The sequence below is a fragment of the Siniperca chuatsi genome, linkage group LG3, assembly GCF_020085105.1.
Source record: "Siniperca chuatsi isolate FFG_IHB_CAS linkage group LG3, ASM2008510v1, whole genome shotgun sequence".
Taxonomy (NCBI): domain Eukaryota; kingdom Metazoa; phylum Chordata; class Actinopteri; order Centrarchiformes; family Sinipercidae; genus Siniperca; species Siniperca chuatsi.
The window spans coordinates 26,186,404-26,198,575 of record NC_058044.1 but is presented as its reverse complement, the minus strand read 5'-3'; the positions used below and the strand labels follow the sequence as shown (position 1 = coordinate 26,198,575).

Below are 12,172 nucleotides of genomic sequence, written 5' to 3'. Positions count from 1 at the left end.
GCAAAATTTCAGGTTTTTTTATTTTCCAGTCACAATTAAGACTTGGCTGCTGATGTAAACACTATTTACAAGTCTGAAACTGGTAATTAGGGTAACTCCAATATGACCTGATTGCAGCATTAAGTGACTTGAAGCACTTGGTTAAGGTTAGGGACAGTTTTTGGTCTTGGTTAAATACTCAAAAATTCAATGCTGACTTGAAGCACAAGCGCAGACGTGTTTACTTTTTCTGTGGTTATTCACCTAAAACCTCAGTCTTTCCCTAAGCTTAACCAAAGTGACCAAAGCACATGTGAGACACAGAATGCCAATTCCTGTCTCCAGTGTTATGTATGCCCAACATCCATCCTGACCTTATGAGTTCTGTTCGGGTACAAGAACGTAACACTTGCTAGACTGAAAAAACAAAAAAAAATGTCGACAGTGAACATAAGGCAGGTAGCAAGTATGTTTCATCCAAAATGTATGTGGCGAAACCATTTTGGCTGTATACAGATCTGTTCTTTAGGAGAAAGGGTTGGTTTAGCATATTTTCTCATCTGCCTCATTTTAAAATGATAAATGGTTCTTTTGATTGTTCTGATAAATGAGGATAAATAATGAGAATGCAACTTGTTTCTCAAACATAGTTTGAAAAGGGCTGACAGAATATGTAATTAGAGGACGGACTGGAGGTGAAGGGTCTCCCCACTTGCCCCCAATGTGTGATGGACACAACTGGGTTGCAGACTTTTTCGGTCTCTGTTGAACTTTCAAACTATCCTCGGTAAAAGAGATTAACCTTTTCCTTCCAGCTCGTGTCTCCTTGATTTTTCTTTCTCCTGCCTTCTATCTTCCTTTCCTCTTTATGACCCTGTCTCCCCTTTTCCAGTGTCTGTTGACTATCCCTTGTCCTGTCTCCCCCTCCTCCCCTTTCTCCTCCCCTCCCTCCCTTTATACGAAGGGCAGGTTCAGGGGTCACCAATTACTCAGAGAGGGCTGAGAAAGTTGCATGGGTTCTGCCCTCGGGGCTGCCATGTTGCATTATCATCAGGGAGACTGCAGGTACGCAGCAGCCACTGGCTGCCGGCACAACAACCACAACCACAACCTCAGCCCCAGCACCGGGCCATATAGACTTAGCTAGGTTCAAACCCTCCTCATGCCTGAGCGGCTAGCTGGCTCCGAGTCTGCCCCCCTCTCTTACAGACCTGCTGGGCAGAACTAATATGTATGTCTAGACTTCCTGGGAACTCCTATCTGAGAATACACAGATGCACAGTATGTGTGCTGATTGTTCAGCTACTTTTTTACTGATAGGCATATGTTCTGTACTGTACTGTGGCTTGAATACTTTTTGTCACCTCTTTTTCTTTTTTTAAAGAAAAGTGTATTTAGAGATAATGCTTGTGATCTTGACTTTTGTGAACCATTTAGTGCATTCAGAAGACAAGGCCATTGCTCTGAAAGAAAAAGAAAGTTATGTGCCAGACTATTTTTTGGCTGGAAGCAGCAAACATCATGAAATCTTGTCATCACTGTAAGGTGTAAGCAGTGACTCCAGGAAGTTGCTGCTCCTGGCCAAAAAACAGTCTGGCACATAACCCCGTAAAACCACAAATTGTTGTTTTTACACTTTATTTTTTGAACTGATTAAACAAACAAGATATAACATGCTAATTAGTGAGCTTTAGAGGTGTTGGTGAACAGATCTTTTTTTAGCTTTGGACAGAGCAAGACTAGCTGTTTCCCCCTGTTTCCAGTCATAATGCTAAGCTAACAGTCTGCCAGCTGTAGCTTCATTTATAATGGACAGATATGAGAGTGGTATATTTATCTTCTCTTCTAACTCTCTGTGAGAAAGCAAATAAGTGTATTTACCAAAATGTACTAACTATTCATTTAACTACCACATGGAAATCAAACACAAAAAGCTTGTTTTAACAGCAGTTACTAAATTACATTTTCTGAAAGGCCCACACAACTTAAGCAAATCTCTAGCCTATAAAACAGCATCACAATTGGTCTGACTGCATTTTGTCCACCTTTATTAACACTGCCAGATAAACAAGATTGCAGTTGTACAATTCACAATGTACGAAAATGCATGAAAAAGCAAGCTATTATCTGAGGTTATCCCAGCTCATATTAACATGAAAAGTAGTCCAGGATCGTTGTGCAGGTGGTGTAGACACCCTGCTTCAGCACTGTCCTAGTGTAGTGGCTGTTGAATGACTCTGTATTGACAATACTATCTGTGTTGCACCTTAAAAAGATGTGATGGATGGTGAAGATGTTCAGTTTAGCCCTCTTCTTCCTTTTTGCTCAGCCTCCAGGCTGTCCACATCAAGCCCTACAACAGCCAGGCAGCCCTTTTCACCGCTTTGTTTATCCTGCCTGCCTTGGCTACCTGGGTGCTGCCTCTTAAAAAAAAAACAAAAAAACAATTTGGATTGTAGGACTCTTGATTCAGACATTTCAAAAAGTGAAGACCTGATTCACTTATCCTTTCCAAACCACATCAGAACCGACTTCCAGGCTCACAGAGAGGCCCAGCCCAGTGCTTTTTAGGCTGGGGCCAACAGAAGCTGTGCAGCCAGTTGGAGTTGAAATGGCTCCTTAATAGAGAATCCCAGAGTCTGATTCACTGTGCTCAGCCAAACCCTCGATAATTGCAAAAACAGCACTTGGTCCACTAATAATGGGTGCGTGTCATCTCCAATCCCCAGTCTGCCTGTCTGTCCATGCCACAGAGGCAGCAATTACAGACTTGGGCCTGCCACTGGACGTGCACACAGTAAGAGCAGAGGAACAGTAGACTGTGTGTGTGTGTATGTGTGTGTGGGGGTGGTGGCGGCAGTAGGTTAAGGGGTGCATGAGTAACTGAGGTGTGTGTAAGCTGCTGTGTGTGAGTATGCTTTTGTGTGTGAGGACACTGGAAAGGGTAAACTTGCGGCTAAGCTCAATTTTTCTATTTAGCCGGGCAGCCACAACAGTACTGTGAACACAAATTATCCCAAAGTTTGAAATCGTTAAGACTATAATCTGCAGCTGGAAACTCGTCATATAAAAATGTAAAAATCGTAAAATAGTAAGACAAAACCCTTGATAGAAAAAGGAAAATGTTGTACCAGCATGAACTGAAACATCCAAGGGCTTAGAAACTATTAATGTATCCATTTTCTCCTTGAAGTTGAAACCTCCTTTTTTATGAAGTTTTTTTTTTACTGTCTAACTAAGTGTGATAACTAAGACCTTGTGTGAGCAGCACACAGTTGGACATCTCTGAGTCACTTCCTTTACAAAACACTCTCATGGCTACCCATCCATGACTCCTACAATGGCCATCACGAGGATTTACTAAAACATCGACTGATCTTTCCTGTTACACTGCTATTGTTTTATTTGATTTTCTCTGCGGAGGCATGACGAACTGGTGTCATGGCAGACAATAGAACAGAGTCAGGGTCTGACCCCAAAACTAATTTGCCAGCTTAAGCTCTTTTAACAAGTGGCAGTTTCATCAGTACTTAGTTTGTTTACCCCTCGTTCTGCTTTCCCTTTATTTGTTATGATTTTCTTTTTCTTTTTTGTGCAAAGAGCTGTAAAGGGTAAAAGGTGTAGAGCTTTTTCCTTTGTCTGCTTTCTCACACCCTTCTCATATCCTCTCTGGCTTGCTTTTGGGAAGTTTGAGATTGAGTCTTAAGCTTTATTGGTGTTTTTTTCAGTCAAATAATTTAAAACCATTAAATCTATAATATAGAACAATCTAGATGCATGACTGTCACCATACCAGTCTTGTTTAATACGTTCTTAGATGAATAACCTTGTTTCCCTTGTAAATATCTCATTTGTCTTTCTCACAAACTTGAATTTTATCGCTCATGATTTGTTAAAAGACAGTATCTGCTTTTGATTTGGTGGGAGTGTTATGTACCACAACAACCAGTGTCTGGTTGCTGAAGGGGTCAGAGGTCACAGCAGAGTAGCCGTAAGCAGCAACAATCCGTGTGAAATTGGACACAGCTATGTACCATTTGTGTGTGATTACGTCGATTTCCTAGGGCAACTTCTGTCTGCACCATTTCACAGACAGATAGCACACAACGTGGGAATCTATGATAGCAAGAAGGGCTGGTGAGCTGGTTTCAGACTCAGTTATTTTAAATCCTTTTTTCACTGTCCATGAAGACAATATTGCATATGCAATATTTTCTAAAGGGGTCATATTATGCTTATTTTCAGGTTCAGAATTTTATTTTAGGGTTGTACCAGAATAGATGGTTTAATCTTCAAAAAAACACCATATTCTTACTCATACTGCACATTGCTGCAGCACCTCTTTTCACCTTGTGTCTTGAACACTCCGTTTTAGCTACAGAGTGAGGCATCTCACCTCTATTCGATTGTTGTTGGGAGTTGCACATACACATTACCTAGGTAAGGACTACTAGCCAATCAGAAACAGAGTAGGGCGGGTCCTGACAAGCAAGGTAGTGTAATCCAAAACAAAGCCGCTTCAGCTGGTAACTGTGGCTTCGGTTCAGCCGTTACGGTTCAGCCGTACATGTTCCAACAACCTGAACCAGCTTTACAACCGAGACTGGAGCAAGACGTTTCAGAGTGGTAACTAATTGATCTTTCATAGGTAACGTTTTAACTGTGCACTGTCTCTACATCACAGTAACAACTTTATTGACTGCCTGGAGGGTCCGTAACGTTATTTTAATTTCATATTTAGGTGTGCTTGTGGAAACTGCTCAATTTGTGCATTATGACGTGTGGCTGTAATGGTACACAAAATTCACAATTTGATATTGGTTATGAGGTCACGATTCAGTATATTGTCGGTACAATAGGGAAAACAAAATATTAGATTTCTTTTACTAGTAAAAATATGAACACTAAACAGTGTCTCATGGGCTATTCATACCGTTAAAATAAAGGTACCTAAACATCTGGATATGGTCAGTAAGTAATCTAAAAGAAAACAAGGACAATATGTTTGTAGTGGTCCAATTAGAATACACAACTATGCAAACAGGCTCAAATATACTGAGGCTCACTCTAAGCATATTATGCTTAAATGAGTCGCATATAGCACTCCTATGATGTTGCTCATTGTTTTTAATGAGTGCTTGAACACTGTGGGGAGAAGGACTTTACCTCCGTCTGCCTACCACTGATAGACACAGTCCAGTGGTACCATCGCAAATGAGTTTGCATGTTTGATGCAGCCATTTCCTGACATAATGTTAACTGAATTGGGTTGAACGACATCAACATACATAGTCTGTAATGTCACTATAATTTTTATCCATTGTTGCTATAATTTACTCCTAAACAGAGGATCTAAATGATACAGGAATAGAGTTCTGTCTTACTTTTTGCATTTGCCCCACCAGTAATGTTCACTGTTTGAGCTGTTTGAGTTGAACAGTCAACAACTGATAGCTGCCAAAGCTTTCTGGGTGGAGCTCTTACATTAGTGTTCCACACCACATATGCCAAGATGTACACAGCCCTAAAATGATTGCCTTTATAAAGTTGTATCTAACGCAAAGAGCTATTTTCACATCCAGCAGACATGGAGCCACATTGACATCCTATTGGAGTCATGTTTCAAGGCACCTGACCATTTTAACTTGAATATTCAGTCACTCTGTTTTGGTTTTCACCAACTCCAGAAAAATATCTGGCTCTTTAGCTCACTAGATGCTCCACTATGTTCATCATCCAGTGTGTTTGTCTGCTGTTTGGTGCTGGGCAGGTAGCACACAGTTGGTTTATCAGAGCTTTTTTGCTGAAAACAGCAGCCTTTTGCTGCTGGAAAGGGGCTTAAGCAGAATCTGTGGGCTGTACAACCAAAACAACTAGCTAAATGTGGCTAAAAAGATTTGTAGAGCTGCAGAGTTGGACAGTTTTCTGTGGATTCGTCCCTACGAGTGATAACTTTCACACTACAGGAACTCATCAGATCCATTGTTTATATATTAAAAAAGTTGGTTTGTGAAGCTTTAACGGGTCATAAACTGTACTAAACCAAGTCATGTGTCGAATCAGTATGGAACAAATACATGTACCATTACACCCCTAGCAGACAGTGTGGCCTTTAACTGCTCTTAAGTTGGTGGGTTAAAGTAACATAAAACACACGAACGCAAATGTACACTGGCACAAACGCAGAAATACACGTACAGTACATGTACAACAAACACAATTTGTTTTCCAAATTTCTTCTTGCAGTGAAATGCCCTAAAGCCACGTGGCCACTGAAACAAATATAAAAGCGGAGGATGCAAACTTATGCAAAACTGTATTTTTAGTATTAGTCATCATGATTCAGGGGAGAAGTGAGCAAAATTAATGAAGACAAGAAAAAAGGTGAAAGGACAATGTGATTTATGTGTTTAATTTCAAACCAAATTGAGATCAAACTTTAGGTGCATTTGGAAAAAGGCATATCGAGGTAAAACTATTTGGTTGTCTACTCAGCTAATGGGATTATTTTATTTTAGAATCCTTACAGACATCTGAAATTTCCTTATGGATGAGCAGTCAGAAGATTCACCTAAGGGATTTTTAGACATGTTTGATTCACTGTCTGACTGATGTTAAAACGGGGTGACGAAGTCAAATGCTGGAGTTGAAATGTCATTCAAAATAAATGCCAGGACTTGCAGTAAATATTTTTGTACTTTATTGTCAGTTTGAGTTCAAGAGGCATAATAGACCATGCACTGTACATAACTCAGAGATATCTTTTGTATCTGTCCTTACAGAGTGTGCTCTGAAATGGCCTTTGCACCATTCAGGTAAAACTGTTTTTATTCTTTTTTTATCTCTCCCATCTTTTCCTCAACCTCCAATCCTTTTAGTTTTTGTGGAAAGTAGCGAAGTAAAATGCAATTCAATTAGGTGGTTGTTACCCCGAGGCCTCTGATGTTCCTTCTCTTCTTGCTGCAGCTCAAGTCCGTCTCTCCCTCTATTCCTTATGTAATGTTGAGAAGTAGACCATGCAATATTATTATTACACATGTCTACCAAACCGATACAAGTGGGCTCAGTGGTGAAGAAGAAAATTTTTGAAAAAAAGCACCTGAAACTGAGACCAATATGCAGTTATGTTGTACTATAAATGAAATTAAATGATTAAAGAACAACAGCTCATTCATTTAACTTGAATACAACGAATGTCAAACCAGCTTTACCGAATCAACATAAGGAGCAATAATCTCCAGTCCAACTAAACTCACGTGTCTTGGAAATGTGTGCGGAAAGTAACATATATATTGTAAGGACGTGCCGTGTCAAACCAGTGTTAATTTTGGCAGCTATTTTAGATTTAGTGTAATTTTTATCCTTAATAGTTTGTCTAGTTTTAGTCTACGAAAAGTCATTACGTTTTAGTCAACTTTTAGTCAAAGTGTTTTCTTTCTTTAAACTAATTCATTACCATCAAAATCACACTGGTGCTGAAACAATTAGTCGATTAATATGCCTACCTGGCCTTAGAACTAAGAAATCATACACAGATGTCTTCCATATAAATTCCTGTGTAATCTTAGAAACAGTAGTTTGACTAGCTAGTAATTGCAATGCATGTTCAGGGCTTGCCATTAAGCTTTTTCTGGTAAGGACTTGAGTAAGGACAAGTAAGTGAAAACGGATTGAGCATAATTAGGCTACAAGTTGCTTGTCCAAATATATAAATAAATAAACTTGCTGGCTATAAACATTACAGCAGCAACACCTGATGCACACTGACAAATTGGGGAACAGGTCTGAAAAGCTAAAATGTTTTTATTTCCATGTGTTGCACTTTAACGATAGGGCAATATATGATAAAGCATTTCACTTGTCCGACCAAAAATTTTTCTTGTCCTGGGCAAGTTACAACAATTAATTGTCAAGCCTTGCGTGTTTCACTCACAAGCTTTGAAGCTAGCAAACTGATGTTAAGCTAACACATTCACCCAGCCAACGTTAACCTGGAAGCCAGGCTCATTCATTCATTCATTCATTCATTTTATTACCATGAACTGAACTTTTTTTTGAGAAAAACTGGCTTCCAGCCAGGCTAAGCCAACATGGCTTTCTAGCAAATTTGCTACAAGTTGAAATAGCCGAGTAACATTGACTTAACGTTAGCAAATGGATATGCTTAATAAACAGTAGGACTTACAGTTAGCAACTTCAAGTGTCTCTTCAGGTTGGTTCTTCCCACCTAATTTGTAGCCACAGGGTGTCTCTCTATCTCCCTTTACTACAGTGCATTGTGTTTTCCTTTCTGACGGATTATAAGTAAAGTGTGATCTTTTATTCTGATGTTGTTGTCATTAACTCGCAGTTGTTTTGAGACAGCATCTGCACACGTCACACGTCATCAATCTTCGCCACATGTCAATCAATGACAGGGATGCATTGTTTATATTTTGACAGACCAGTTGGGTGAAAATATAATTTTTTTGAAAATAAATACTCCTGTCACATCTCTGTTAATTGAATAACCTCCAATCTGCAGTCTCACATTCCATCATTTTATAAAAGGAGTTCAGGAAGAGGCAACATTTAAACCCCAATTTCACCTGCCCTCACTTCAACCTGTATTATATTGAATGATGTGTAAAATGGCGGAAGACTTTGGCAGGGCCATGATAACTCACTAAACAGACACTTAGATCAGTGGCCTTGTTCTCTCTAAAGCCAAGCTTTATTGGTCATGTTTCCTCAAGGAGAAACAAAAAAAAAAACAGAAGAACACTTTAAAAGTCAGCGAGGAAGAGAGAGAATGAGGGAAAAGCCCTGAGGGCAAATGGTAGGGAACATCAGTCCTGTTAGACGGAGCTACTTTAGCTGTCATGCAAGAGTACGTGAACGCACAGTCAGCATCACTGAACACACACAGAGCCATGGTGATGGTGATGATGATGCTGAACTACTTCTTATGTTTTGACTAGATGATGGAATATTTAGTTCAGTCATCAAGTTGTTCTTATCCAATCAGTATGAAACAATCATTAAAACCACAGCAAAAACAGAATAAGTTAAGAAAAAAAAACAGAACATGCATTTGGGCTCATCTCAAACCATTTTAAACGCATTAAAATGGTTGGGAACCTTCATTTATTAACAGTATTCTGGGGTTTTGTTTAAATCATCAGCTTTAACCCTTTAAATTTTCCACATTAGCTGTTAACCAGCTAAGGAGCAAAGTGTATACGTGGATAGATGGATGGATGGATGGATGGATATTTGTCACGGTACAGGTCAAACTAGTTTTTTAATTAAGGCTTTTTTCTCCTAATTTACTTTAACTATGAGGAGAAAAACGACACAAGTTTATGATTCACTCCGATATCACGTGACTGCTGGGAAAGCAACTGACCTCAGAGCCATGCAATCTGCTGTGTAGTTAGAAGTCAACCGACAAGTCAAACCAAGTGGCGTAAACTCTCCAGAGATATTTGGTTTGTCAGAGCTGATTAGACCCAGGGAGGCGTAGGCAGACACTCTGGGATAACACGTGGTGGCGTTGAGTTGAGCCGTTGGCCTCAGCCTGTTTACCGGCCGATGTGTTAGGACAGGGAGAATGAAGCGGAGAACTCGTACGGATGGAGATGATGATGGTTGATTTCTCTCACACAAGTCTCTCTCTTTCTCTCATCGTATTTAATTACACTTTCTATTTGATTTCTCAGCCAAATCTTATTATCTGGTAATTGTGTTTGCTTGTGCAGGCATGCATGAATCTATTAGTTTAAGTCTATGTGTATACAAGAACATTTGTTATAATGGCCGTATGTTAGAGACACATGATGTTTGATGTTTGCATGTTGACATACAGTAAGAGAGAGAGTTTTTCTGTGTCTGTCATGTGTGTTGCAGAGAAACACTATGGAGCTTTTCATCACAGCTCATCACACCGCAAGATCACACAACACGATGTGACAGTGCACAGTGCAGCTCAGCAAGTGGCGCTGGGATTTTAATTGATGTTAAAACCCACCAAGTACCCAGAACGCTTATGGGTCTTGGGGAGGGAGAGAGAGAGAGAGAGAGAGAGGGAGAGAGAGAGAGAGAGAATCTGCACTACATGATCATTCTCAAGCAAGGCAAGGTTAATATTGAAATTTTGCAAACATGAAAATACCATGCTTGATGATGTTCAGTGTGTAGAGCACAACATGTGTTTAATGGGAAAAGGTGATCCACTTAGGATAGCTACATTTCTCATGGACTCATGGTAAACTCAACTCAGTGAAGTGGTATGCCAGTTTTAGTAGACAGGAAATACAGCTACTGAGGAAGCAACATTTATCATGCCAAGAAGGGCAAACATTACCATTAGCTATTTAGTGCTCAAAATGAGCACACTGTGACAATAAATGCCATTATGCAAAAAAATTGTAAGTGCAACATGCTCACCAGCATGTATGAAAACTGTTGCCAAACTATTCTAATACTACAAAATATTTAAAAACTTGTGCATTTGGATCTAGACCTGCAGATACTGTACATGTAGCAATGCACAATCATGGGATACATGTGTTATCTAAGTGCATTTCATGAGAAAATCACAAAAATGGCCTACCTCACAATGTGTTTGAGAATTGTTTTAGAATGATTTCTGGAGCTGCACCTCTAGGTTTACACCAAAGATTTTGAGACATCTTGCTAACAAACAAACAAATGGGACTGAAAACTTTGGTTGAGGTTATACAGTAAGTTGGCAAAGCATGTTTTGATCTATGGGCTTTAATTAGCTTTGGATAGGACTATAGCAAAAACAAACTATTTTTGACTGTTGCAGTTATTAAAGATATAAAAGGGTTATGCTGAATCTTTATTGAAGATTAAGGTTAATGTTTATGTGCTAGAACAACTGCTATACAATTCACCAGCTCATTCAGTTGGTTAAGTAAGTTTTATCCTGAAGGCAAGCAGCAACATTAATCTTGTGTCCCTACACTTCACCCTTTTCGGTCTTGTTCCCTTCAGCCTCCAAACTAGTTAAACCCAAATCCTCTGCATATGACCCTCCTTAATCTTGTATTAGACCAAAGTGATCCTCTGTAAGCTCAGTGCATTGAGCTTATTACATGATGATGAATCTCTCACACTGAGTTAAGTCATTTGGATAGGAAATACAGAGGTGCACTGGGGGAAATTAGCATCGCTTTAGCTTAGCCTACCATAGCTTAGCCTGGCAGGGCTATTGAAGAAGGCACCTTTTTGGCTGACAACAAAGCTAATATTAGCTTAGCATTAGCGTTAGCAAACAGGGGGCTTAATCAGGCTGCAGGGCTGTCAGAACGTATAACCGCATGCTTCCAAGGTTCCCTTTGGAGTTATAATCCTGGGTCTCAGCAGGCGATGACCTCATGGGCTGGACTGGTGCCTGTGGGAGGATTGGGGAAACTGTGTGTGTCTAGCAGGCCACTCACTGAGATTTGTGTGTGTGTGTGTGTGTGTGTGTTCTTTATGGCTGATTGTTTTATTGAGGCATACGACACAGAGAGACTCGACTGACACTGCCGAGTTGAACTTTGCAAACATGCACAGGAATAGAATTCCAGCTGTTTTGTTTGGGCATTTTTGTGCTGTATCTCATGGAGATACAGTGTGTGGAGGCTCCAGGACATGAGAGCAATGATATTTCAATTGTCTCCATGCCACATTGCATTAACAGTGTGCGTTGTTTTTCCTCATGGCTACTAGATAATTGAAAAGGTTAACCTGTCAGTTTTATCTTATGTTATTTGTCTTTCCTCAGACTAAAATAGTGGTTAAGGACATCTGTGACTGGCAAGATGGCACGCTCACTTGAGTCTACTATGACCAAAAGGCCATCTTGTACACAGAAATGATGACAGCGCTGCTACAAACCCAGATAGGATGTTACCGGGAGCAGGGTAACGGCACCCTCCAGCAGCAAGAGAGAAATAATTTCTACCAATTAAATGTATTTTTAATTGCACTTGAACTGTGTCAGAGAAGGAAAAAGTAATCACTGGGGACTTATGTTGCCTGCCTTTTCCCTTGACCCATCATTATGGGTTCCTAGAATGATAATCCACAGGGCCTGTAGCCCAGGCAGGCCACCCCTTTACGACAGCCTAGATCCAAGAGAGGGGGGCTTTGGGGTTAAAATAACTCCACATCTTCACACAGAAAGCTTTGGAAACTGGAA

At 40.0% G+C, this 12,172-nt stretch overlaps 1 protein-coding gene across 13 annotated transcripts in view; it reads left to right on the top strand.

Annotated features, from left to right (window-relative positions):
* LOC122873373 overlaps positions 1-12,172 on the top strand; it is a 190,639-nt gene that overhangs the window by 5,969 nt on the left and 172,498 nt on the right. For 9 of the 13 annotated variants that reach the window (XM_044190013.1, XM_044190009.1, XM_044190006.1 and 6 more), the window contains one exon: positions 6,762-6,794. The exons of the other annotated variants lie outside the window; for them this stretch is intronic. In XM_044190013.1, coding sequence (XP_044045948.1) covers positions 6,762-6,794 — 33 coding nt within the window. The remainder of the gene's footprint in view (positions 1-6,761; positions 6,795-12,172) is intronic. 13 annotated transcript variants of the gene reach the window in all.